We start from the raw sequence: 12842 nt of genomic DNA on the forward strand, positions 1-12842 counted from the left end.
TACAAGAGTATTCATTATAACTATTAGATAATACCAATGAACTCAAATGAATTGATTTCTTCTTTTCACCTCTCTCCACTCCTATTCCTTCCAACGTTACACAACCATTTCCCATTTCTCATCCCCCGCAACACACGCGCCGACTAAGAATAATCAAAATATGGCAAATTCTCTTTTTAATTAAGGCAGTTTTTACTTTCGGGGTTTCTCCTTTTCAAAGCATTCTTGTGTTCAGTGCGCCTTCAGCGAAAAAGCTGACAAGAATTCAATAAATTGGAAACAAAATTAGATAGTCGAAGTTTTGAAAAAAAGTCGATTAGAAGAAAGTCAAACTGTAGCTGAATTTTCCGCGCGCTGAATTAGCAAACGTCGACGTCCTCTTTACATCAGTAATTACTTTTGTTTTCTGCATTCGGGAGGACTCCACAACGCCTTCAAATTAACACACCTCGAGGATGATGTATACTCCTCCATAAGAATGTGAGGGATTATCGTGCAAGTGTTCCTTCAAATTGTTGCATTTTCTTTGAAAACTGACGGGTCTGGCCGGCCAGTTCTGACAAAAGGAAAGTGTCCTATGAAAGCCCGTTTCTCGGTCCCGGGGCTTTCTCGAAAGTCCCGAAACTTTACGGGCCATTTTCGGGTGTCACAATTCCGTCTGTATCTGAAGACATTTTGCTTTTTCTTACCTTGAGAACGTGTTAAAAGATCGGCAGTTTACAAAACAAGCGGTTAGCAGTTTCACACATGGCTTTTCAGGCCTAAAAAATTTTCGGGACTTTCGAGAAACCTGAGAAACGGGCCTCTGGGCTAGATCCTGAAAGAATCCTTTCAATGTGGGAATTATCCGGTGTCCCGTGCATGTTGAAATTATTCCTTTTTGTTCCCATTCGCTAAGACAGTGCAGCACAGTGGTTAGGGCGCTTGCCTTGAGATCCGGGGATCCCGGGTTTCAAGACACGTTCTGACCGCTGGTTGAATTTGTTCTTCGTAGTCCCTGATTCAACTTCTCAGCTGCACTTGTAAATAGCCAACTAGCTTCCCTCCGGCCGGTTGAGTTGATCAATTGAATGTTCTGTTCTGTCGTGATTGTGTTCATTGGCCCTGATAGGCCCCAATGGGGAGTGGTCAATTAAATGTGTATGTATGTATTCGCCCATCGTTTAAAGGGCATTCTGAGATATTCTCTGGTCATAGGCATTGTTTTCGATTTCTCTTGGGACGTCTTCATGTCCCAGGAAAAATATACAAATTTGGGGGGGGGGGGGGGGGTAGAAGAGGTGTATTGTGGGATTTGTTTAAGGATGCAAGCGTGGTCATGGGAATAAGAGATTTAAAAAACTCAAAGCTGAATTTCAAATAATCATCACGTGACACCAGGTTTCCAGGGGTTTCAATAACTTCTGAAATAGCCGTCCATGATAACCCATTGAAGGCGGCAGTTTGACAAGTTTATGATAGCATTTTTAGTGAAAATCAAGGCAAACTAGGCGGCTTCTATTGAAACCCCTGGGTTTCGCTTTCTTACCTCATATTGGTCATATTCTCTTGCTCTTGTGTTGATTGTAAATTTTACCTTAATTTCTATAATCAAAAATGAGTTGTTTTCATAAGATTTTGACTGAGCATAATTCGCCGCTAAGCGGATTAAGTCAATGCATGGGACACCTTGCGGTCAAAGTCACGCAGGTAGTCAGGTTTGTTGTTTTTTTTCGCATCAAGTATAGAGTCTTTTTTCCGCATCAATTAGAGAAAGCAATGGCCTTGCCACACAGAAAAAAATAAAAACACCACCTCGACCTGAAATGAAAAGGGATGTTGAAGTATATATGTGCTTAATAGTGTGTAGAGTTACAATGCATGGAAATACTCGCCTTTGCAGGAACAGTTGTGCCGTTACTCATCTGTGCCGTCACAGTACATGATATAATTCGTCGAAATGAACAACCTACTGGAAAAAAGAAAGATTAAATTTTTTATTGCATCATCGTATTACGATGAGCAAAGACCAAATAAGAAGCATAGCTATTTATCGACACCCCTCGCTCTCGTGATGGAACTATTGATTGCTTCCAGCAAACGAGAAAAATGTCTATCCCTGCAGACACCAAATCTCGCCCTAAAACCTCCTTTTCCAAGGAGAATTGACAACTTAGTACCGGCTTTGTATGACCCTGCAACTTGGAAACCCATACCCAAACTGTAAAGCAATATTACGCCCGACCAAAAGCGAGACTCCTTTTACGTCATTTCAGATCATCACTCAACTCTCATTAAGCATTATTAATTCCTTAAAAGTGTCAACACTTGAAATATTTTCAAGGGAACGTTTGTCATGCAGTTCGCTAACCAGAGCTTTTGGAACAATCGTGTTAAACCTCTAAACCCTTTTTTTCTAACACGCATCGAGTACAATTAGATTTTCGTCACGTCCAATAATTTAGCAACAATTTCCGGATTTCTTAAATATTTTATCAGAACACCATTGCTATAACCTTTGATATTTAGAAACGACTTTATGTATTATTATAACAGACTCTACTTCGTCGAACAAGTGAACCATTTGTATAACTCTTACAGCCAGGCGCATAGCTACCGACCAAACGAAAGTTCACGAATGGTTACGAGTGCTTCCGAAAATCCGAAGAAACCTGACAGTTTCATTCTATCGGCGGGTGAAAGGTAAGAATTTCACTGTTTTCTTGCTGTTCTTGATCGTGTTTGTGTGTTATTTTGTTGTGGTAAATTTTGTTCGTCTCTTTGCGTCTCAAAGGCAACGCAAAACACTTTTATTCTCATTCAAGACATTTTTTTGACCATTCAAGTGTGACAGATGAAAAGGACGTGTCAAAATTGAATGCAATGCAGTTGAGAAGATTCGTTCGTCTTAGTTAAAATTCATAAATCGAAAACCTACTCCAAGGCCGACCTATCAGGTCATTGTTTATATGTTCTTTTGTCAGCAAGCTGTTCTGTCGGTAGTATTGATTTTCTGCGTCCAATTTTGCGATTCGATCAGCTCGGAATCCATGTACAGTCATCTATCATATCCTGAACTCACTGTAAGCGCAGATCATCGACAAAGAAGGCGTCTTTCTTTCACCTTGTGGGAGATTAATCAAATTTTATCGACTGTCCCGGAATTCAAATGCCTTGTTATTGAATCTTCGTTATTTATAACAGATATTTTGCTGAATACAGCTGGGGTCTCGATGGACTGTCAACCTGTTTAGTTTTTTTCAGCGGCTTCAGCTAGTTTGGCGCTTTCAACGAGATTTGCGATATCGTGTCATCAGCAGGTTTGCTTCAACATCTGTATTCGACTGTGGCTTAGCTCCGCTTTCAAGATCCAATTATAACGTCTCTTATTTCTGCTAAAAAAGTCTTGAAGTCTTCTTCAAAAGTTCATTTGGCTCTGGGATTCGACTCTAGTCGACATTTATTTATAAATACCAAATACGATTTGGGATTTTATTTTATAAGTGGGGTAATTTCCTTGCAATGGCATACAAGAGCAAGACTACTTTAGGACATTTAACGACTGTGACGAGCATTTTCAGCTTGTAAAAATGTGTCATATGAACAATTTTGAAAGTACAAGACACTGAAAAGTCTTGCAAGAACTCACAAAGCTATTAGCAAGAAGCCATTATATTGCGTTGTATACTTCACCGGAATCGGCAGTTTCTTGATATTATAGCGTTGGGTATGAACAAGCAACTGTTACAACTAGGAGAGAAATCCGTTTTTTCGTTAGAGGTTTGTCCGACGCAAGGACTCGAGTTTCGCTATGCTTAAAACGAGGTGAACCTCAAAACTTAATAATTTCTACAACAGTGTTGGGTTCTTTCATCTTGATCAAAATACTTGTAGTTGAGATTTCAGCATTGTGTTTCAAAATCACAACAAGCATTGTTTTGAATTCGGTGTACTTGTTTTGAGTGCAAACATCGTTTCCAATGTGTATTTTAATGTGTCTGATTTCAATCCACAAGCATTTACACGCCGTTGTCAAGGCGTGAAATGGCTAAATACTGTGGCATTTTGCTCATTTGTCGATGAAAACTCCTCAAATTGTAAATTAATTGTTGTTCTTGTACTGTTCATTAGTAATGATGAAGTTGTCATGGATTAGAAACTAATTGGCTTTGAATCTACTTTGCTTTGGTAAATGTAATTTTATGCATTATTGGTCATTCTTTCATTGATTCATTTAAGTTTTAGTTCATATGGATATTCTCTGTGATGAGAAGTTTGCTAATTCCTTATTTTTCTATCTCAGAGCCAAGGATGATTCACAAGGTGTCCCATGCAGTCAGTTTTATCACAGGGATGAAGAAGTACGTCGAAGTACCGGTTCAATATACGGTGGTGACAGTCCCGCAAAAATAAAGGCACAACCGATGCACGTTCGAAGCAGTAGTGATACAAGTGAAATAAATGCAGTGGTGAGAAATAATTACGCAGATGGGCTGATTAATGAACCACGCTCTCCAACAGGAGAGAGTTTTTTTGCATTAATCAAAAAATTTGAACAAAATATTCAAAATGAAAAGCACTTGCAATCTGGGGCAAAACCTTGGTATTATGACAGTGAAAATCAGCATTTTGTGGATGGCTTCAGAGGGAAATCTGGTGATAATTCAGCCTCTTCAAGCCCTCTTATAGACAGACGGACACCAGCCTTGAGGCGCAAAAACTCTCTTAGGAACAATACATATTTTGCCAGAGTATTTAAAGGTTCTGGAGATGCAAAAGCCGGAGAGGAAGAATATACAGATGAACCTTCAAGAAAGTACTTTGCACATTATGACTGCCGCAGCATGACAGTTGATTTTAATGAGCTTGCATTGCAATATGCACGACAAGGTGATGGACTTAAACGGAAGAACAAACGTTCTGGAGCATCAGCAGCATCAACCAAGGTTACTGCTGCAACAATTGCTGACAAGATGCAAAGACGGGGCTCAGATTCTAGTGCCAGTACTAATGAGGATGATTGTGATCCTGGTGATGACAAGAGTAATTCTCTTGTCCTCAATTGTCCTTATTTTCGGAATGAACTTGGTGGAGAGGAGGAACAAGATCCTCAAATTGGGCTCACAAGAGGCACTTTTGCATTGCAAACTACACATGATCCTTCTCATTCAAAAGAACCTAGATTAGAAAACTTCAGGCGAAGATCGACTCTTGATATTTTATTAACTGCTTATGATTCTGCACGAGTGGGAAATTTAAGTAGTGGAACAGGAGTCACAATTCTTGACAACTCAAAACCTGAAAGTGGTTTCCTGTATCTTGGAGAAAGATTTCACAATGAAAATGGTTGTGTGTTTGAGCACGTGGACCATGGATCTTATTATTACAAGAACTTTTTCGTTGGGCAAGGTGAGTGAAAATAATATCTAGAGACAGTTATTAAAATAGGATATATTCGTCCTTCAGTGACAGCTGTGAAAAGCTATCAGTGTACGTGGAAACACAGGTGCCTTCCTCTTGGAACTTGTAATGACTTGCAAAGCAAACAGGATCACATCTGTCACACAAGACCATATTGTTGAAAAAAAAAGATAAAGTTGAAAAAAATTCTCATTTCCTCTTGAGCAACACATACATGTAAGAAACATACTGCATTATTTATTACAAAAAGGCATGTTAGAAAGAGGAAATTTGCAATACTAATACAAAAGGGTAAAATATATTTTGTTGTTTATATTTACACCATGCCAGCAAAATTGTAGTAGCAAACAAAATCCTTTCACATGAAGACCCACAGACTATAAAAGGTTTGGTACCTTAAGAACATGCAAATGATTTATCAATCAACCATGAACACAACCAAGCTCTGTGATAATTTTGCATTAAAAAAGCCCCCTTGTGGCAATGTGTCTGTTATAATGTCATAAAATTTTATCTGTCGTTATTTTCTTAATTTCCCAGTCCCTTTTCTCGCTCTAGAAATTCTTGCTTTTCATCCATGTGATGAGACGACCGTATTGGTATACAAAACAATAGAAAATGGCCCCACAAGTTTTGTATAATAATAGAGTCAAATTCCCAAAAGAGATTTTAATGCATTGTTCTTTACACAGCCATGGCCACTGTGACATCAGAAGCAAACCATCAATATCTTTTAGGGCTTCTCCCTGTTTTTTGATCACCATCTTGGATACTCAGTCATGCTTGAATGGATTCGAACAAAAGCAGAGCATGAAGTAACCCCTTTTATAGTGCGTCTTTGTGTTTAAGGTGCATGGTGGGAAGCTTTATTGAAATACTGACAAATATACAATGGCTTCCCTGCATTCTGATTGGCTATCTTTTTTGTGGTATAAATAAGTGGAGTTCCCCGTTGTTGTGAGCTACAGCATGCAAAAACAGTTTGTGAACTTGGTTGCATAGTTTAGAAAGGCTTATGTAAAAAATGCAATGGTATACCATGGAGAAACTTCACAAGAAAACAACATTTATTTCATATTTTTGATAGGTCCAGTTTTTTCTTGTCTGTATTGAACGTCAACTAAATGTTCAGTTCACTTCATTAACAAGCAACCCTTGCAGATTAAAAATATGAAAAAATCCCTAAATCTCAGGTACCACTACTTTGCTTTGTTTAGAGAAGCCTCAATACTGGAATTACTGGTAATAGCTAGTCTTGCAGAAAAAAAATGGCAACACACGCTGGGGTTACAACCCAGCGTTTTAATATTTTGGATCACTTACTGGAAAGCTTTGATTGTGCCAGGTTTCAGAGGAATGACCATAAGTTCAAAACGCTGCACACTAGTAGTTTTTATAAAATTTTATCAAATTTTTTAACCAGATAACATCTTTTTGATTTTCAAAAAGTCAACAAGGTTTGAAAAGAAATTAGGGGTAACCACACATTTTTAAAGGTACATGTAATTAGTCAAGTTCAATGTATGTAAATAGCTATAAAATACAAAGCAATTTTTGGTATTCTTTTCCAAATTGAAGATTAATTATCGTGGAAGAATGCATGGTTGCCCCCAATTGTGTTTTTGGATACCAAGAGTACCTGCTAAGTTCTGCGTTTTCCGTAAAGTTTGAAACCGCACAAAATTAGTAAGCACCACCTATAGGAAACCCGAGCATCTTGGGATGCACAGAATGTATGCACAATAACAATAAATACTTAATGACTGGTCCTGAGGGAAATAGTTCATTTTGTTTCCCTGAGCTGCATCCGAGGGAAACATTGAAATTTGAGGGAAGCAAAATGAACTGTTTCTCGAGGGACCAGTCATTAAGTGGTTTTTTATTAGTACAAAAAGAAAAACGGGCAATGGCAACAAGAAGAGTTGTCGGTCTACATTCAAGGGTAACAGTACACTGTTGCCCTCTCAGAGACTTTTTGCGGGAAACAGTTTTATTGTTAGATGTCATGTGACCTCAAAGTAACCAATGAGAGTGCACGCTGTTGGGGGAAAATCTTGAGCTATATAACAATAGTAGGTAGTGTCAGTAAATCATAAGGTATTTTATAGACCTTTGCTTTGTTCCTACTTCAGAACATTTGAACTACCTTGGAATGGATGAGCGATTTGGTCCCATGGCACTGTCACTGAAACGGGAAAAACTTGATGAAAATACTTCGCTCTTGAAATCTGGGGAGTCTGAGGGAAACCAGTATCAGTATCGCATCATTGTTCGGACGAGTGAGGTATGTATCTGTTATACAGGCTCAAAATGGTTTGCCATGATAAATCCAAAGGATGCTCACTGTCAACAACTAAGGGCTATTATAGAAAGATTTTGGAACCCATAACAATACCTAGCCTTGAGCCTTGCTTTGAAACAAAACAAAAAAGAAGGAAACTAACGAGAAAAAGGGGGTTTAGTGGATTCTAACTGCTGTTATAAATTTAAAAAAACAAGACAACACATACTTTAATATCTTTTATTTGTCACCAACCAAATGTTTAGAAAATTTTCTGCAATAATCGATCGTGCATGATCCATAATCGATTGTCAGGTTGCTTAAAGTTCTTGATCAATGATCGCTTATAATCAATGACTGGGACACCACTAGTTGTTTTGCAAACAAATTTCCACTTAGCATCTGGTTTTCAGTTTTTGTTTTCTTTTTGTAGCTTACCACACTAAGAGGTAGTGTGCTGGAGGAGGCTATACCATCAACATCACGGCATGGTGCTGCTCGGGCTCTCCCTGCCAAAGACATTCTGGAACATGTTTGCCCAGAGCTTCAACTTTCAGCACTTAGGATGGCACAGCCAGGCATTAAAGTGAATATACCTGTTGTGCTTGGACTTTATCTAATTAGTTTCCTTTTTCAAGCAGATTCGAGATACATTGTATAACAATGATGAAAAGGTTGTACTGCTTTTAGTAAGGAAGTGTTCATGTTTCACTTGAAAGGAAGCTTTACAAACCAAAGCTGACAAACTGGACAAAGGGGTGGTGCTGCAGAGATAACGAAGCCTTCATGGCAACAGCACATGTCATTTTGATTTAGTATTCGATACATTTGAACTTATTCCAAATAAGGAGTACATATAAGTTTAAAGCATTCATGTGGACTCGATTGATTCCATTTTGATGACTATCTGAGACCCATGATTGATAATGTAAGGAACTTATTTCTGAGATTCATTTTGAACAGTGTTTTGTTGTATACATGTACATTTGTATTGTTTTATTCAGGTTCCTGAACAGCTTATGAAGCTTGATGAACAAGGGGTAAGCATTCTTAACTTGAGCTTGGTATTTATTCTATTGGAACAAGTTCCTGGTGCTTTTCTGTATGAAGCTTACAACTGTCAGAGTGGCAACATTTTGATATTTGTCTGATACTACAATGTATACTGTTGATTTTCGAAGGGTATCCTTGCTGCCCATCTGTTACCATTGTAACAGTACAGCACTGCTAAAAGGCACTTTAAAGGGGTGGCTCTTAACTACCAAACTATTGCTAGGGACCCCTTCAGATAATCATTTTTCAAGTCCCTTTATCTCTACAGTTACCATTTTTTGCCAGATGTGTTCCATTTAACATTAAATTTTTTTTGTCTGCAAAACAAAAACAATCTAAATCTGTAGCATGGATTTAAAAAAAAGTTAGTTCGCAAAAAAATAATGACATCATAAGGTCCTCCATTAATACACTTTTCAAAATATTGCTTCCATTTTTAGTCCAAATTGAAATTCCATGCTACATTTTGAGAAAAATGATGAGATGGTTCCCATCTGGTGAAAAAACGGCCTTTTCCTTTTGTTCCCTGAGATTTTTTGCATGTTTTCACTGAAATGCGTGGCAGAAGACTGGGACTAGTTACGCGTGCGCATTCTGATTGAAGTGATGTCAGAAGTTACTTCATGGACCCATCCCTGCTCCCTGAATTCTGCTTTATTTAATCACTTTCATCACGACAGAGAAACAGGTTGTGGTGGGAGCCGGAGTTGAACTCACGACCTCCTGCGTGACAGCCTGTTGCTCAACCAACTGAGCCACCGGTGCGCGGTCGTCGTATATAAAGTAAATGATTAGGTCTGTAATTATATTGTTTTAGATGACCAATCAGTACAAAGTTGGTGTGCTGTACTGCAAGGAAGGACAGAGCACAGAGGAAGAAATGTACAATAATCGTAAGTTGAGCTGCCAACCATCTTGTTATTCTAACTACAGTAAGCTATAGTCATAAGAACAGCAATGACAGTGCATGAGGGTGTCCTTCTGTTAATGTGCACCTGCTTTGAAAATTTTCCAGCGCTTTCAAAACTTTGTTTTTTCCAGTCATACAAGAATGAACTGGGTTAATTAAACTGATACTAAATTTAAAGGAAGTAATAATTATATTTTGTGTTGAAGTTTTCATCTTTTTTCTGTCATTTTCTTGCCAGTTGCAAAGAAATGTACCAATTTCAGAGTTTGCAATGTTGTTAGGTGTACGTTTGTCTATTGTTATTTTTTTCCTGTTTTAATAGCTATCGCTGTTTTCATGGCTTAAGTTCTTAACAACTAGTCTTTCAAGTAATAACCAGTTTCACTTATAGCAACTGTTACTGTTTTCACTTGGCATACGGTTAATTAGATGCCTTGAAGCAAAATTTAGGATTTATGTTCAGATCAATTTTTTTAATTGCCGTATTTACCCTTGTAAAATGTGCGCTTTTTTCCACTAAAAGAGCTCCAAAAATTGAGATGCGTATTATACATGGAATCCCTTGTTTTAGATGCGCGTCCCTCGTTATAAACAAAGACACATTGGTTTTTGATTGAAAAGTTAAAGGCTTAACCAAGAGTTAAAAATTTAGATTCACTAATAAATTAACTTTCCAGTTTAAATGAACAACTGATCAGCATAGCTGTCACTTTTGAGCGATTAAATGAAACATCAAAATGGCCATGAAACTCACCATAGTAGACACTGCCGGTCTGATAAATTACGAATTTTGCTGAAGGTCATCCGATTTCACAGTTATATTATAAAACTTTGTAAAGAACTACCCACTACATGTTATTGGAAATATGGACAAAACGCCACTGATCAGCGATTTGCCTCCGAACCGAACAACCAGCATTACACGGCAGAGAAGATTATCATGAGGGGAAATGAGAAGAATCACTCAACTGTTTTGTTGGCGTGTGCTGGTGATGGATCAAAATTAAGATCAATGGTGATTTTCAAGGGGAAAACAGTGCTTAAAGTTGAAAACAAGCGGAGTTATCAGCGCCACCCATGAGAAAGGCCAGATGAAGGGTTTGGCATGCTCCATGTGGTGGACTTTGGAGACAAAGAAGCCTGCTTATTTATGTTTTCGAAGCTCATGTGACTGAAAGCATGAGAGCAGCATTCACAGAGAAAACACCAATTTAGCAACAATTCTTGGTGGATTGACCTCAGTTGTAAAGCCCCTTAGTGTTTTTTTAAATAAACGGTTTAAAGATGGGGTTAGGAAGAGGTGGATGGCAGATGGAATCGATGACCACCAATGAAGCCATCGGAAGAAATCAGCGCTTTGGGGATCGCTTGTGCATTGCGACATACCTAATATCCTGAAGAGAAGATAGAGTCGTATTTTGTCAATTATGGAGTAATAAACAACCTTGATGATACACAAGACGATCTTGTGAATGGACAACAAGATGAACTTGTCGATGACGAATCTTGTGCAAGAGAACAGCTCGAGAGAACTGTTCTATTGTGACTACCAGTTAGAGTTTGCTAAAGGTCCAGTTTTTTAACATGTTACATAGGCTTTCTCTGCGTTCTGCTTGAACTGTCAAAATGTTTCAAAATACAGTCCAAAATTGGGTGCATATTATACACTGGTGCGTATTATACATGGGTAAATACGGTATAATATTCAAGCAAAGCTGAATATGAAGATTAGAATAATTATAATGATATCATTGTTGATGAATCTTTGGATCACACTGGTTCTTGTAATTAATGTGGTATTAAAATATTATTTCCTTTTTATTGTTCTACCCATAAACAGAAATATCTGGTCTTGCCTTTGAGGAATTTCTAGATTTAATTGGAACCCGGGTACCCCTAAAAGGTTTTGAAGGATACAGAGCCCAGCTTGACAATCGCAGTAAGTAATGCCACTATGACTGCATAGGTCTAATGATAATGGAGACAGTGACAAAGATGAGGACTTTAATGATTATGATTATAACTATGTACACCTGTACATGTACAGCTGTATGGTATTAAATTAAGACTTGGGGCTGGCTTCAAAATGCTTCTTTTGTTTAACAAGAGACCCGTTGAAGGAGCCTGTTGAGTGAAATAAGCATGCAGTTCACATACTGTAGAGGTTCATGCACAGGGTTCTTGTTAAGAACCGGTAACCGGTTACTTTTACCGGCTATTCAAGCAAATGTTACCTGCGTGGCCCCCTCACCCCCGTATAGGGGCAGGTAACTGCTATTATGTGTTTAAATACTGTAGGAAACAGACAACTTTTTGAAAAGACATGTTTCGGCATGCTTATGCCATCACCCTTATGCCATCACCATGCCGAAACATGTCTTTTAAAAAAGTTGTCTGTTTCCTACAGTATTTATCATACTTGCTACTATTGCGATATTATGTGTTTGTTAGTGTCTGTTAAAAATATTGAAGAGAACTCTGATGCAAGGGGTCATTTGTTCCCCCTAAGGATGGCAGAAATCCTGACCTCAATTTTTTTTGTCTACATTTAATAGCAAAAATAATAAACAATGAACATGGCATTCGGTTCCAGTTTCTGTGATTTAACAGCAAGCATGATGGACAAAGACAAAGTTTTGCAGATTGCTGATGCAAATTATAGTTTCGAGCAGTAATGTACTCTGCCAAAAATTAATGGGTTCATCTGGATTGACTCAGTGATAATTTGTACATATAAAGGTAATCCCAAATAAAGCTACATGTAACTGTGAATCATACATATTTTTAACAAGAGTAGCTTATAGGTGGTTTTGATGTTTTTGCAGATGACTCCACAGGAGAGTATTCTGTGTACACGCAATTTCAAGGTCGTGAAATCATGTTTCATGTGTCAACTCTTTTACCATGGACACCAAATAATCGTCAACAGGTACAGCTGGACTTGTGTTTTAGTTGCACTATTGCATCTGTTGAGGCACTCTCCTACCTGCTGCTTTGAAAATTGAAAAATGGTTATCTTATTTGACAATTTGTAATATACATAGTTCAATAATAATTATTTGTCTATTCCTCTTCCTGACAAAGTCACATTCTAACAGACCCTTTGCACAAAATTAACAGCAGACAATAAATGTTTGTGGTTATGTTGATTATCTCAACTAGCCTTGTTAGTGTAGATAAAAGAATGTTATAAAAAAA

General features: G+C 37.9%; 1 protein-coding gene across 4 annotated transcripts in view; it reads left to right on the forward strand.

The window, feature by feature from the left end:
• Positions 1–2318: 2318 nt before the first annotated feature.
• The window catches only part of LOC137985576 (signal-induced proliferation-associated 1-like protein 1), a 38520-nt gene continuing 27996 nt past the window's right edge, over positions 2319–12842 (forward strand). Inside the window, exons 1-8 of one of the 4 annotated variants that reach the window (XM_068833195.1) lie at positions 2319–2682; positions 4283–5388; positions 7533–7684; positions 8115–8267; positions 8686–8721; positions 9552–9627; positions 11485–11583; positions 12470–12573. In XM_068833195.1, the coding sequence (XP_068689296.1) occupies positions 2519–2682; positions 4283–5388; positions 7533–7684; positions 8115–8267; positions 8686–8721; positions 9552–9627; positions 11485–11583; positions 12470–12573 (1890 nt within the window). In that variant the 5' untranslated portion in view covers positions 2319–2518. Of the gene's footprint in view, positions 2683–2800; positions 2937–3081; positions 3300–4110; positions 4168–4282; positions 5389–7532; positions 7685–8114; positions 8268–8685; positions 8722–9551; positions 9628–11484; positions 11584–12469; positions 12574–12842 lie in introns of those variants that run through there. The other 3 variants (XM_068833197.1, XM_068833198.1, XM_068833196.1) reach the window with 3 other exon arrangements.

This window comes from Montipora foliosa, chromosome 14, assembly GCF_036669935.1.
Source record: "Montipora foliosa isolate CH-2021 chromosome 14, ASM3666993v2, whole genome shotgun sequence".
NCBI classification, from domain to species: Eukaryota; Metazoa; Cnidaria; class Anthozoa; order Scleractinia; family Acroporidae; genus Montipora; species Montipora foliosa.